The sequence below is a fragment of the Botrytis fragariae genome (genome assembly GCF_013461495.1).
Source record: "Botrytis fragariae strain BVB16 chromosome Unknown tig00000075, whole genome shotgun sequence".
In the NCBI taxonomy this organism is placed as follows: domain Eukaryota; kingdom Fungi; phylum Ascomycota; class Leotiomycetes; order Helotiales; family Sclerotiniaceae; genus Botrytis; species Botrytis fragariae.
In genome coordinates this window covers 1,995,468-2,011,332 of record NW_023500995.1, presented here as the reverse complement: position 1 = coordinate 2,011,332, position 15,865 = coordinate 1,995,468, and the positions used below count along the sequence as shown (strand labels likewise).

The following is a 15,865-nucleotide window of genomic DNA, read 5'->3' as shown; positions in this document are numbered from 1 at the left end:
TTAGTACTAGTAACTTCTATTCCTTTTAATATATTTGATATATTAATTCCTTGAGATAATATAAGATATATTTTTTCTTTAAAATGGGATTTTGTAAAAGTATTTTTTATATTAAAATACTAGTATTTTAAGTTCTTTTTTATAATAATTACTAAAAATAAATAGAGTATATTAAATTATATTATAAAAACGAATATTTTATTATAATCTTTTTCAAAAACTTAATTAAAACTTTTTATTATTAATTATACTTTGAATTTTTTAATCTTATTATTCTTTATCTTTATTATAAATATCTATTTAATTGAAATAAGATTTCTATCTTTCAATAGAATATATTCTTTTTAAATATTATTTGTAATTAATAAACTAATTTCCTTTTTGATAGTTTATTTTTATTTTTTTTTATATTCAAAATCTGAGATTATTTGATTATATATAATAGAAATAAAAATATCTAGAATTTGTTTTATAAGAAAGGTTGTATTCTCACTTATTGAATTTTCTAAGATCAATTGAAGGTTTTTGGATAATTTCATTTTAATATTTGAATTGATTTTTAATATAAAGAATATGAAAATTATAATATATTTAATAGTATTTTCATTTGGATTTATTAAAAATATTATTATTATTATTTTTATTAGTTTTTGAATATATTTATTTAATTTATTATTATTTTGCTTATATTTTCGAAAAAAATATTTTTTGAGAGGATTTATATCTATATATATAATTAAAGCTTTAATTGAAGGTTTATTAATTATAGATGCTATATTTAATATCTTTATTTTTTCTATTTCTAAAAATGAAATTGGTTTTACAAAAGGATTAATCTCAATAATATTCTCTTTACTGTTTTTATTAAATTATTAAATACTATTGACTTTGAGTATACTAAAAATTACAATTTTCGAGTGTTCAGAGATAACAGTATTTTATAATAATTTAGATAGAGATTTTTGTATTTCTTATATCTTATAAAATCTGCTTCTTAATTTCCTATTAAAAACAATATTCTCTATATCTTAAAATCCTAATATAAAGTTTCTTATTTTCAGATCTAAATTCTCCCCTCTTTTAGATTTATTTATAATCATTTAGTTTGCTTATATAATATAGCTTAGTTTTAACGAATATATTCTGATATATCTATTAATTATATATAAATATTCTATAAAGATATCTATTTAAACTATATCTTATAATTTGTTATATTATTAATCCTTTAGAATTATTTTTGGATTAATATATATATAATACTTGTTTCCCTATATTCTATAATAATTGATATTCAGAATTAATTCTATAAATACTTTGATAGGGCTAATAATACTATTATTAATAATTAATTTAATATTTGTTTTATTTTTATAATATATATTATATTCAATAATTTCATTTTAGAATTCCAATAATAATCTAGTTTTTTTTAATATAACTTTTATATCAGTTTTAATAATACTAATATTTCTTTTAATAGTTTTATTTTAATAAAATAATATTATAATAATCAATTTCAATCGAATTTTAGAGTTTTATTTTTTAATAACTTAAATTAGTTCTAATATATTATTAATTTAAATAATTAATATCTTATTACTTATATCCAATTTCAATTTAGTTTTTTATTTCTTTAATTTTAATATAACTTTATCTTTTGTTTTCAAAATCAAAATTTAGTTTATTTTTATTTAATTGTTTATAATTAATAAGAAATAATAATTTTCTTATAAAGACTTTAGAAATAGATTAATAATATTAAAATAAATAAATTCTAATTTTTTTATTTTATAAAAACTAAATTGTTTTGAGATTAAATTCTTTATTTTAATAAGTATATAAATTTTATATATAAAAATCTTGAATAGGATTTTGATTAGCTTTTTTAATATAATAATTTTATAAAGGTTTCATATCTTTTTTAGACTAAAATAATTGAATTATCTATATTATAATAAATAGTTTTCTAAATCCTTAAATTTATTTAAAAAGGTTTTTATTATAATCTTATTTAGTTTTATATTATTAATAATCTTTATATTTTAAAGAATAACATTTTTATATTCTTTTATAATATTTAAAATTATATAAATTCCTTTATTTATTTTTGTTTTAATAATATTTATTCTATTTTTTCGAAAATATATATAATCTAAATTAAATTTGTTTTTAAATTTAGTTTTATAAATCTTTTTATTAAAAAAGAGATTAACTTCTAATTCTAGTATATATAATATTTTTGAGAATAAAATTATATCTTTATTTTCTAGTTTTATTATAGTAATATCTATTTAATTATAATATATAATTCCTTTATCAACTTTTATTATTTTTTTTTTATTTTCTTGATATTTCTAAAAAGGGAAAGTTAATTAAATATATATATAAAAATATTAATATCTATATATTAACAAAAAAAAAAAAATTTATAAATAAATTTTTTAAAAATATAGTATTTTTTATTATTAAATTTTTCTTTGTTTTTTAATAAATCAAAGTCAACTAAAAGATTTTTATTATTTATAAAATAAATATAATTGCTTTTTTTCTTAGTAAATAATATTTTGATTATCTTTTTGAGTATTACTTTTTGTTATTTAACTTTATAATAATTATGGATTAGAGTTTATACAAATATAAGGTTTTTATAATTATATAGAAAATACTCTTTTTATTTATAAAAATAATAAGTATAGATTTTAATTTTATTATTTTAATTTTATTTTATAAATAAGTTTAATCCTTTATATTCTCTTTATTGTTTTAGAATTATATATTTTCTATTAATAATATAATTTTATTCTATCTTCTAAATATTAAACTTCTTAATTATAAAATACTTGATTTTGTTTTCTATTACTAATATACTTTAAACACTTATAGCATTAATTATTATTTAATATTTATTTGAAAGATTTCTAGTTAGAATTAAAAATAGAACTTTATTTCTATATAAATCCTTAAATACAGAATTGATAATATTAAACTTATATCAATATTCTTTCAATTTATCCTAGATTTTAATAATAATTATTTCTGAATAATTAGTAGATTTAAAAATGAATATTTAAATTATTATTAAATACAAATTAGCTATAATATTATTAATTTTTAAATACTTTAATTTTAAATAATTTCATAATATTCGTATTATATTATATTTATTAATAAGCACTTTATTATTATTATTAAATGATTTATATATATATAATAGTATACTAACTTTATCTTTCAAATATTTAGCCTTTTTATTTAGATTAAGCCTAATATTTATAATTTTGCTTTCTTTAAGAATCAGAAAAACTTTAATATTATTAACTTTTATTCTAACTTCTTTAATCTTAGTATACTCTTGTAATATAAATTCAATCATATAAAATCAATCCTTTCCTTTTAATTATATTTTTATTTATCGAAATCATTAATTATAAATCTTTTGAATAAGATTTGGAATACTTTTTATTTACTCTTTGATTTTGTTTATTTTGATATTTATATAAAAAATTTGTAAGGTTTTTTTTTTTTTATATATAAATATAATTAATATTATATATCTTTCTATTATATTTGTTAGAAATAGACAGCAAGTTACGCATAGTGAGTAATATGTTAAATATGTTTATATATCCAGGAAGTCTGGGAAAAGGGTTTTATAGTAGTGTATATATATTATATATATGATTTCCAATATCCTTTTTATGGTAGGAATCTATTATTTAAATTATATAAACTTTATATATATATATATTTATATAGAATCTTATTAATTCCTATAATAATATTAATATTCAAATATTGTTTATAGTTTCTATATCTCTAATAAAGTTTAATAACTTTATGATTTAATATTGTATTATAGTATAAGAGTATTCTTTATTCAAATCCTGTTTTCCCTGTTTATGTTAAATGAAATTCAATTTATTATAAAGAGATATAGCAATATGAATTCAATTTATTTTTGTAAAATCCCTTTTGTATATATATCAATAAATTGCTTTGGATTTATTATCTTTGGATTTTAAGATCACTTTTTTAGTATGGTAAATAATCTAAATTTAATTCTATATGAATAGATCTTCAATTTATTAATTACTCTATATAATTTTCTCTAAATAATTAATTTGATTAATTTGGTTAATTGATTTGATCAATTTATAGTAAATCGATTAATTCAATTAATTTGTATAATTTTCGATAAATTTAATGAATCTAGTGATTATAGTGAATATTATGATACTGATAAAATTAAAGAATTAAGTGAATTTAGTATTTTTGATTAATTTCAGATAAATTGATTAATTTGGTTAATTTGATTGATTGATTTGGTCAATTTGATTAATAAAAAATTGAATTAGCTAAATCGACTAAAATATATAATATAATCGAATTCAGGATTAATGATTATTAATATTCTTTGATATACTTGTTTTCAGTATTTTAGATTTAATTCTAGATCTTTTCTATAAATTATAAAATTAGGGTATGTAAGCTATTTTATAAGAATATTAATTATCTATTTAGTTTTTAGGATTTATATAATATATAGCCTTTTTATATCAATTATATTTTTTCGAATATAATGCTATTAAATATTAATATACTTAGTCTTATTATGAAATTTGTTCTTTTGTATTTAATTAACTCTATTTATATTATTATAATATAATATTGAAATAAAGGGCTTTTTCTTAAAGTATTTATTTAAATCTTTAATTAGCTTTTTTATTTAAACTAATTCTTTTATACTCTTATTTACTACTATAATTTCAATTTTCATTATATAGAGAGATATTAATTTCTGTTTTATTAAAGATTATATTATAACATTACTATATCTAATTAAAACTATTCTTTAAATAGATTTTCTATTAGTTAAAGATTCTTATATTGAGTTTATGTATACTTAATATTTGTATGAAAGTATATTAAATCAAGTTGAATAAATTGTACTGATTGAATATATATTAGTAAGATATTGAAATAAGTATTTTATAAGTATTAGATGACTTTCCTCTAATATATACATTATATAAGTAAGCTGGCCTATAGTATATATTATATTAAATTATATGAGATTAAAGGAGTAGATAGTACTATTAACAATTTATAAGTAAAGAATCTTATTATTTTTATATAATAGTTTTTCTTTTTTTATATCTCAAATTATTATATTTAAAGAGAGGGGCAAAGTCTTAATATTAAAAAGATTAATTCCAAATCTATATAAGATCTTTTTTATATAATTCGATTAATATATCTTAAATAATTAATTTCATTGATTATATTTTATTTGAATACTTAGGAATATACTGGTTTTATTTAAATCTTTACATTTCCATTTATTTAAAATTATCTTTTTCATTAAATTAATATTAATATAATTTTCTATTATTAATAAATTATTTATATATAGTAGGATATATACTCCCTTTCCTATAAAGAGATTCGAATCTATTATGGATTCCTTAAATTCAATCTCTTTAAAGAATTTTTAGACAATAGTTTACTAAACTTTTAATACTTATTTTAATTTATAAAATGATTTTTTTAGTTTAAAATATAGTTTGCTTTTAAATTTAATTTTAAAAAAGATTTCTTTGAAAAATTCTAGGATTTTTATAAGAATTTCTATATTTATTAACTCATTATTCAAAAAGATAATATTAATATTTATATTATTAATTTCTAAATCTTTTATAACAATTTTTACTAATAGAATATATAATATTGAATACTTTATTATACTAATAAAGATCTTTTAAAAGTCTATTCCATATTTTTAAAGATACTTTTTGATTACTAATCTTACTTTTCTTTTAGTTAATTTATTGAATTAATTTAGTTTATTCCTTAGAATATATCTACTTTTTAATAACTTTTAGTTTACGAATATAATTCTATTTATAATCTCGAAAATATTATTATCCTTTAGATTTTATAATTCAGATTTAATTACTTCTATTTATATTTGAGTATTCCCTTGTATAATATCTTCAAGCTTTATTGATTCTTTAAATATTGAATTTAAGTTATTAATTAGATTATCTTTAGGATATATAAAAATAGTATATAGTACAACTATATACTAAATAATCTAATCACTAAAGATCTTTTTTAATTGTTTTTTGCAACTTTTATTTAAAACATTTTAGATTAGAATAGTTATAAAAACAAATCTAACTCTTGGAATTTCTATAACTACTTATATTCTTTATCTTAAAAATGAAAATACTTATACTTTTTATATTAATTTAATAACTTATAGTTATTATTACCATAATATTTATAAAGAATAGATTTGAGTTTATAATTCATTTTGGATTTAAATATTCTATTATTTATTAATATATATTCATACATCTTTTTATACTTATTATATCCTTCTTATTTTTATAGTATTATTATATAAAGGAGGTTTTCTTTTATTTATTATTTCAAACTATTCTAAAATTATCTTTTCTTTAAGGTCTTTAAAGGAATATCTATATTCATTAAAGTCAGTATTTGCTATTCTATTTATAGTTATATTATAAAAACTAAGAAAGTAATAAATATTATTTCTATTTATTCCAACAAAAATATGATTTCCTTTGAATATTCTGATTTCGAATTTCTTTGTTATTAAGTTAGATTACTATAGGTTTCTAATTCATGCTTTACAACCAAATATTCTGAGTTTCTTGAAGTTAGATTATTAATTAGATATAGCTTTATATAATATAATCGCTGAGGAGAGCATTCCAGTTTTTTCAAATAATAGGAACTTAATAAGGGATCTGTTTTTTAAGTATATAATGTATTTAATTATAAGCTTCTATATATTAGATCTTATTTCTGATTCACTCAATAGCAATTTGGATATTATATTGATATCTTAAATCTTCTTTTTTATAACTCTATTTATAGAATGCTTCTTTAATAGTGATAATTCAAAGATTAAATCTTTCTTTGAAATCTCTATTTAGAATTGTTACCTAAATTCATTTCTATTATTGTTTACTTTGATTATTATAATCTTAGAATTAAACTCTTTTTCAATTTGATTGATTAGATTCATTAATATAAATATGATAATATTTGTAAACTTATCTTTTATATATTTGATTCAAATCGTTTTGATTATATTATTAATAACTACAATAAAATATTTGTTATTATTCTCTAAGGGTTCCTGGATTCCTGAAAGATCTATATAAAAACAATATAATCTTATAAAAATACAAATAGTAATAAACTTATTGAAATACTTATTCATCCTTTTTATAAAATATAGCTTATAAACTTTTCGATTAATAGTCTTCTTCTTTTTAGTATAATAAAAACCATTTAAAGCTTTTTTTAGTTTATTTATTTGATTATAATTGAAATAATTAAATCAATAATGTATAATCTTTATTTTATTATTATTTGAAGAAACATTTTTAGGTTCAGGATTTATGTGAACTATATAAATATAATGGGTAAGAGATTGTCTAATAATATAATTCTTATTGATTCTTTTTGTAGATATTTCTAATTGTTTATTTTTCTAATAGGAAGTCAAATCTCCTTTAAATATAACTTTTTGTTTATTTGCTATAAGTATTCTAATTAATATAAGATAAATAGATCCGAAGTCTTTGATATACTATATATCTTTTAAAATAAGATTCCTAATTATAATTATATTAAAGATAATACTAAAAATGTTTATATTATTTGTAGTCTTTATATACTAAGAGATAATTCAATATATAATATTATAGAGATATATAAGTGAACTAATAAAATAATAGAAAGCTTTAGAGTTAAGTATTTATATATAATTATTGAGTGCTTATATATATATAGCGCTAGCAAAATAAACAAAAAAGGAAATATATTCTTAATCAGCTTTTGTAAGATATATAATAGTTGTATATATAGAATCTTTATTAACTAGTTTATTGTATACTATTTCTCTAACCCTAATATAAACAAAATAATCTTTTTATATATACTCTTTCTTTCTATAAAAAATATAATTAGAAATATTTGTCTTAGTAATCTTACTAATCTTTAATAGATATATCTTTCTACTATTCTCTTAATATTCTATACAACCTCTAAATCCTCTTTTATCTCAAGCTTTAAATCCTCGTTCTTGAAAGACTCTTTGTATAATATAAGCTAATGTAGAATTTGTATTAACTCAAGGAATTCTTTCAGCTTACTACAAAGTATATAAAGCGTTTTGAAGATTTATATTTATGGATATAATGAAATTATATTGTATCTATTAGACTTTTGTATCTAATAATATATATAAGAATTAATTATAAACTTTTATTTCAGTAATAACTGATTTTGTCTTTAATGTTTTATACTGATATATAATGAGATAATCGAGGAAGACTTGAATAATTTTTGCTTTTGGATTGAATTATTCTTAATTGAATAGTTTTTAAAGATTTTGAATATATTAAGGGTTTATAGTATTATTAAATATTAATAACTTCATTCAAATATTTAGGAGATTATTTGTTATAAGGAAGAATATTAATTAAGATTAATACATAGGGGTTAGACTGGAATTAAGAATTGTAATAATAATCCCTTTTTTATTCTTTTAGTCTATAATCTCTAAGTAAGGGTTGACCAGCATTTCTTTTTCTTCTGTACATATTTTTAATGTATTAGCTCCTAGTATTACAAATAAAATACATTCATAGAAATCCATCTAATTATTGTCTTTAAAGACAATAAGAAATCTATACTTTATTTCAATTGAGATTAAACCCGTTATATTTTAATATAGTAAATCTTTATATTAAAAGAAAAAAGTATATAGGGATGTAAAAAGAAGCTTTTTATAACATAGTACTCATAATCTATTAAAAATAGATAGTAAGTTACATATAGTGAATAATATATTGAATATGTCTATATATTCGGGAAGCCCGGGAGAAGGGTTTTATAGTAATGTGTACATACCACACATGTGATTTCCAACAATATTATATATATTTTGTTTATAAATAATATTATATATTTTTTCAATTCTATAAGTTGATAATAATAATAATTATAGTATTACATACTAATTATAGAATAATATTATATATTTTTCAACTCTACAAATTAAATTATAATAATGATTATATTAATTATATCTAAAGGTTATATTAATCAAATTTATAATCTATTAAAAGATTGAATAAAAAAAGCTTTTATATTAACTATATTACTATATATATAAATATTTTAATTCTATTTTACTCCCCTTAAAAGGGATCAATATACCTATTTATAGTTTGTTTAATCTAGCCTATTTAGATAATCATATTATTAATTACAGTACATAATTAGTATTAATAACTTCTATTCCTTTTAACATTTTATTATTTAATATAGATATTACTTTAATATATATAGTTTTAAAGATTTGAAAAAATTTAGTTTTAATTATATAAGTAATATATATCTTAATGAAATTCTTGATTTATTAATTATAAAAATGCTTTAAAAAACTAAAATAATTAATATTAAATAATTAAATTAAATAAAAAGAATGAAATAATAAACTAAATAATATTATATTATATTCTTTATAGTATTCTTGAAATATTAATAATTTATAATTTTTATATTCATTAGATATTGATATTCGATATTTGTTTATTTTCTTATTTAAAGTATATCAGACAGGAGAGAATAGATAGCATCATCGGATACTACCCCGAAACTCTATTATAACTACTCACTGAATGTAAACCTATGAGTTGCATATATCATTTGTTTTCTTGAATATGTATCATAAGGTCTATGGAAGAGGAAGTCACATAAAAGTACCATTGTATACTTGATTGAGCCATGCATCTTGACAACATACTATCGACAGACTAAGGAAAGAAGCAGCAGAGCTTGAAACAAGCGAAGTTAATTCCTATCAAGATAGAGAACCAGGTATCTTGGATCGAAAAGCTATGAAAACCTAGCTAGTACAAATACCTTGTGGCCGAGATGCAATGACTGATCGACTTTTAACACTGATATATCTATCCATCACGATTAACACGCACTACCGATTATAAATGGCAGTACACACACACACACACATTAGACAACAAAATCGCGCTCCGAAAGAGCTTCAAATCACGCTTCCGATAGATCATGAGATTCAACGTTAGCGAGTGAGAAAGATGAGATGTGTACTGTAAAGTTGTTGAAAGTTTTCAACATGACTGATCATGACTCCAGTCCCTGTTGCTGAATGTTACCAGACTTCATTTTTCTTTGATTAGAAAGGTGACGGACACTATGAAAGCTTAAATACAGAGACCCTGGATTTTTAGCAGTTGGAGGAGTTCCTCATCTGATACACAGGTACCTCCAGATGAGAACCAATTCGGAAGGAGCTACTTCCATGTTAGCCTGCCTAGATCCACAAACCACATCACAGCTCCATCTTCACATTGAATGCAAATACTCCCCATCTTCACAGCGAGCATTTCAAGCCTCTACCTCCATTTCTATCCCACTCTCTGTACATTTATATCTTCAACCCCTAGAGCTTCTAGTACTAAATGAATCGCATAAGACAACCACAGAAACTTCCATGTACATCTACCTCCATCTTCCTATCTCTCAATAAAAACCCTTCGATGGGAAAAGAAAAGGAATAGGGTAGGGGTTATATACACACCCTTATACTTTTCACTTCCGGAATATCATTGACGATAAATCTTATGAAGCGATAATGACGTCATCTCCGTAACGGAATTTCAAAGATATAATAATTATAGCGACAGCAAAAAAGCCTTTTCTATAACAAATCATAGTTCATCACATCAAACTCACGATCTTAATGCCCATCTCTCCATAAAAAAACCCATAAACAATCCCAAAATCCAATCCTCCAACCACATACCCAATCCCCCAAAACACTCTCCACCTTCTAACCTCTTCCTTGACATCTTCCACAACCATACCAATCAACCTTCCCCCTCTCCATCTATCCCTCCTCCTTCCGCTTCTTTTCATAAGAAGCCCCAGCCATCTATCGAGTGAAATCTTCCCCAACCCAAAATAAACCCCAGAATCCAAATCCAAAACTAAGACTAAAATAAAATGGAATAAATGTCAATCGCTCAAACAACACGTATCATCCCCGGGAATTTCACACAGGAGATGAGATATACTATTATATTCCCGACGATTTCTAGGTGTTGCGTCTGAGTTTGAGTTTGACAATTGAGAATTGTGAATAGATGGATAAACAGTTGGATGAGTAAATGAATAGATAGATATCACTAATCACCCATCTACCTACCTACCTACCTACTTACCCATTTATCCACATCTACATCCACATCTCTGTCTACATCTACATCTCTGTCCACAATACCCATCAACTGATCAATCATTTAGTACATACTATCTACAATAAATTCCCATCATGCCTCTTGATGCGTACAGCGTTGATGCAGATGTGGGATTTATGGCTAGTATATTTACATAATTTCGAAGGTATGGTGGATTTTTCTAACTCTAAATTCTAACTCTAATTTTATGATACACGCTCACCATTTCTCCGTATCAAATATCTGTGAACGACCCGCACTGTCCATTCATCCACTTAGTCATTTCATGACTTTATCCCCCCCCCCCCCAAAAGTCGCAAAATCAAATTCCCACCCTCATTACATCATATCATACAAATCATACAAATCAACCCAACATAGTACCTATCATTCACAACTATCATACACACACACACGACGCTCTTCTCCCCACCACCATCCCCACCCATCAACCCCCTTCATCTCACTCCTCACTCCTCCCCACTATCCTCATGTTCAAAATATCTCGACCTCGTCCCCGTCTCACTCACTCTCTTCGCATTTCTACTCGGTGTCTTTCTCGTTGCTGGACTAGAAGTTACGGATATCGTTTCTTTCCTTTTCGTCACCGATTTCCTCGGGACTGATTTTTTCGGAGAGGGTTTGATTACTTCGTCTTCTTCTTCCGCGTCATCATCCACTTCAATATCGGATAGTGAGGAAGATTCATTATCTTCAATATCCTCATCATCCTCCAAATCCGGTATACGTTTTCGTTTACCAGGAGTTTTTGATATCGGAGCTGCTCGTTTTGCGGGCGTTTTCGGTTTAGGTTTGGAGGTTGGAGTAGGTTTTGCTTTTGCGGGAGGTTTGTTTGTCGATGCTGCAGACCTTCCTCTGCTGCGAGATGTTGGTGCAGGAATTACAACTTGTGGTTTCTTGTGTTGAATTTCTTCTTCTGATTCTACATCATCTCCCGAGGTTGGATTTGGCTCGGTATTCTCATTTCCAATAAATTGAAATGTTTGAGAAGTGGCGTATGGAGTACCATTGGCACCATTAATCCTATTAGTGATCTCTTTTCCTTCATCTTCCACTATAAAGCCACCACCATCTCCATCATCCTGTGAAGCAACAACTGGAAAGAAACTCGTCGAATGATGTTCTTCCGGTTCTTCCTCATTGTAACCTTCAGGAAAGAAACCACCTGCCATTTCTTCGTCTTGTTGTTGCATTTCCAATGCTTTCTCCTCCAATTCTGGATCTCCATCAACCTCCTTTCCTTTCTTGTTTTTATTATTAAACGGATTAACCGCATCAACTTCTTCTCCACCATGTCCATATTCATCCGTCATTCTTTCAATAATTCGAAGTCCCATTAACATCTTCCTCCACATCCCAATCGCTGCTTTAGTTTTCTTCTCATCTTCTTTTCTAACTCTTTCCGCTTCATCCTTTTCCCATTCTTCCATAACAAGATCGAAATTCTCCTCGGCAACCACAACACCAGTAATAATAGGTATAGCCATTCTAGCACCAAATTCAAATCCAGTAACAGCTTCCGCATAATCAATACCTAATCGTGTACAAATTCTTTTTGTGCCTCTTCTAGGAATATGAACTGCACCAACTGGTACCATACTTGGAACATAAACATCCATATTTCCATAATTATTTTTCGGTATTACACCATTCTCAATTGGTGGAGGAATAATCCAATCAGTTTGATCACGACTATAAAGACCTTGTAACATTTTTTCTCCACTTTCCAATTCTGCTTCTGCAAGTTCGCGTTTTCGATTTGTAGTCGCTGCTCGATATGGTACACGTTTTCTTGGTATTGCACCAGGTAGAGGTGCTCGACCTTCTTTATGCCATGTTTCTAAACTTTTACAACTGACGACATCTTTTCGAAGGAAAACTTTCTCTTCTGTTGGATTATCGCCTTTTGCTTTTACAGTAAACATTTTTACATGTTTTGCTGTATCAAGAATAGCCTCTTCTCTTCTAAGATGTCTTTCCAAAACAAATTCTGTAGAGGATTTATAAGATTGCAGAGTTTCTTCTCCTTCTTTTACTTCTTTTTTCTTAGGTTGAATAGCTTTAAGATCAGTAGCTTCTTCATGATCATCGATTTCCGTCCTTGGACGTTTGAAATTACTTCCTCTAACATAACCACTCATGACGGTTTTAAACCAATCATATTGATCATAACGTTTGATTTTGCCTTGAGAATTGTAAACCGGAATTTTCTCAATTGGAATTCGATTGCCTTTTGTTCGGCCAGGTAACGTATGACCTTTTAAATATCGTACAGTAACATCTTTAGCCGTACCATCTGATGAATGTCCAATGATATAAGCAGTAACTTGTTTGGCTTTATCAGCTTTTGCACCGCGAGGTTCAAACTTTTGAAGAAGTTCAGGATTAGTCGCAATAACACTAAGAACGAGTGGATCAATAGGTGTATATGTATTTGTGATTGGTGATAAAACTTCTGTCCAATAATGTGGAAACAAAAGATCTTTGTCGTAAGGTTTTGAAGGTTGTATACGGGTTTTGGCTGGAGTAGTATCAACCACAGACTCATCATCGTCTTCTTCATTATTGACCATGGAAACTTCTTCGGAATCTGACAAATCAATTGGAGCATCTTTAAGTCCATTTCCGCGTGAACTTCTTCTTGCCGAATTATTGGTAGATTTGCTGGGGTTATTTGGAACCAGAGTGGATTTCCCCGTGCCGTTTAGTTTCTTCGAGGATTTGGGGGGAGGCTTTGCTGTAGGTTTGGTGGTAGGTGTTGTGGTAGACTTTGAATTAGGCTTCGAGACATGCTTCTCTTCTTCACTACTCTCAGTATCCGATGTATCATCCTCTGGAATAGGTTCATTTCTCTTCTTATCCTTCTTCTCTATAGCATCCTCATTCTTATTCCAACCGAATCCTACAGGTTGAAGACTAGCAATCATTCTTGATTCAATACCAATTCCCCTCAATAATGCTGTGAATAGTTGAGCACCAACATCTCGACTTCCTTCCAAAGATTTAGCACATTTTCTAAATTCATGTATATTAATTATCCTTTCGCCATGTCGTTCAAAATCATGTTCATCTTTCTGGAAACTCTTCGATTCTTGATCGAGTCTTTCGAGAGACATATAACCAATTTTTCGTAAACCTGGTGCGACGATTCTAAACCTTTGCTTCCAATAATGTATCAATAACTTTAAAAGTCGAAACATAGGATCCCCACGACTCATATTGATTTCACCAGCCTCTTGTCTTTCTGCAGGTTGTCCCCAATCTCGTTGACTTCTGATATCGACCTTCTTTCCTTTTGTGACCTTTCCTTTTCCTTTCCCCTTCGACTTTGGAGTATCATCCACCTTGCTTTGTAAACCACTATCCTTCCTCCATTTTTCAATCTCCCGCAAAATTGTTTCCGGCAATTTTCCCACCAAAATATCTTGTAATTCTTTATCACAAAGCCAAGAATTTCTGATCGCATTATGCCACATTAACATTTGAACATGGACTTGATGTGTAGCCATTCTTATACCCCTCTCAATTTTACTAGGTCCTTTCTTCGTCCCCAATGGATTTGTGAGTGATATCCTCGTTTCTTTCGTCAATGTAAGTTCGAGATCACCAGTAGGTATATTCGCAGATGGTTTATCAGTTATATTTGTATCGACATCTTCGAATTCAATATCTTCGTCTTCGTCTTCATCCTCATCCTCCGTCGCATCATCGTTGGGTTGTCTATTCGTATTTGGAACATCCTCGAATTCGTCATCGGACAGGGACGATAAGGAACTTTCATCATCCTCATCTGTAGCTTGGATTTTGCGTAAAATCGCCTTGGTATCCTCAGGACTTTTGGCTCCAGCATCCAAATCATCAAACAATGTAGCTTTTCGTGGAGTGGCTTTTGATGATTTACTTTTTTTGCCTTTATTCTGTTGCTTTGATGGACCTGGCTGGGAATCTGGCTCTGGAGATGATGAGCGTAAACGTTTGCGCGGAAGGAATGGAGGCATATTTATCTGTCACCGAAACATAATCTGGAGAAGTATCGACGTCGATCAAGTTGTTGTAACTGTCGTAGAAATTCCAAATTAACACGAACTCAACACGAAGTCAGGCGTCGCGGGATTAAGTTTGACGCGCGAAAATGATTTATCGCAGTTTGAATAATGAGGTCATCAATCAATCAATCAATCAGGTACCGACAGGGGTATGAAAGGGCGATCGCATTGTTGGAACATGTTGAGGAAGACAATAAAGGTATTGATGATAAAGGTGGCAACGATGGTAAGAGAAGGAAAACGTCTAGGTTTTAGATGTAACAGTATTGATGTGCATTTCATGTTGGAGTATTGAACATCTTCCTCTTTGCTGGCTTTTGAGGAAGTCAAGATGTTGGATGTATGAGTTTTATCGTGAAAACCCGTATTTCCATGATATTGGATCGTTGATATTCATATTTACTCATACTGTCCATCCTACGCATGCTGTTGATGCTGTTGATGCTACTCATGCTGCCCGTACTCGTATACTGT

At 25.4% G+C, this 15,865-nt stretch overlaps 1 protein-coding gene across 1 annotated transcript; it reads right to left on the bottom strand.

The window, feature by feature from the left end:
- Window positions 1-11,794: 11,794 nt before the first annotated feature.
- Bfra_006088 (putative rad4 family protein) lies at window positions 11,795-15,343 on the bottom strand (the record flags this gene model as incomplete). The annotated part of the gene is made up of 1 exon (XM_037336461.1): window positions 11,795-15,343. The coding sequence occupies one exon, from the start codon at window positions 15,341-15,343 to the stop codon at window positions 11,795-11,797; it is 3,549 nt and encodes a 1,182-aa protein (XP_037191671.1).
- Between the last annotated feature and the right edge of the window lie 522 nt (window positions 15,344-15,865).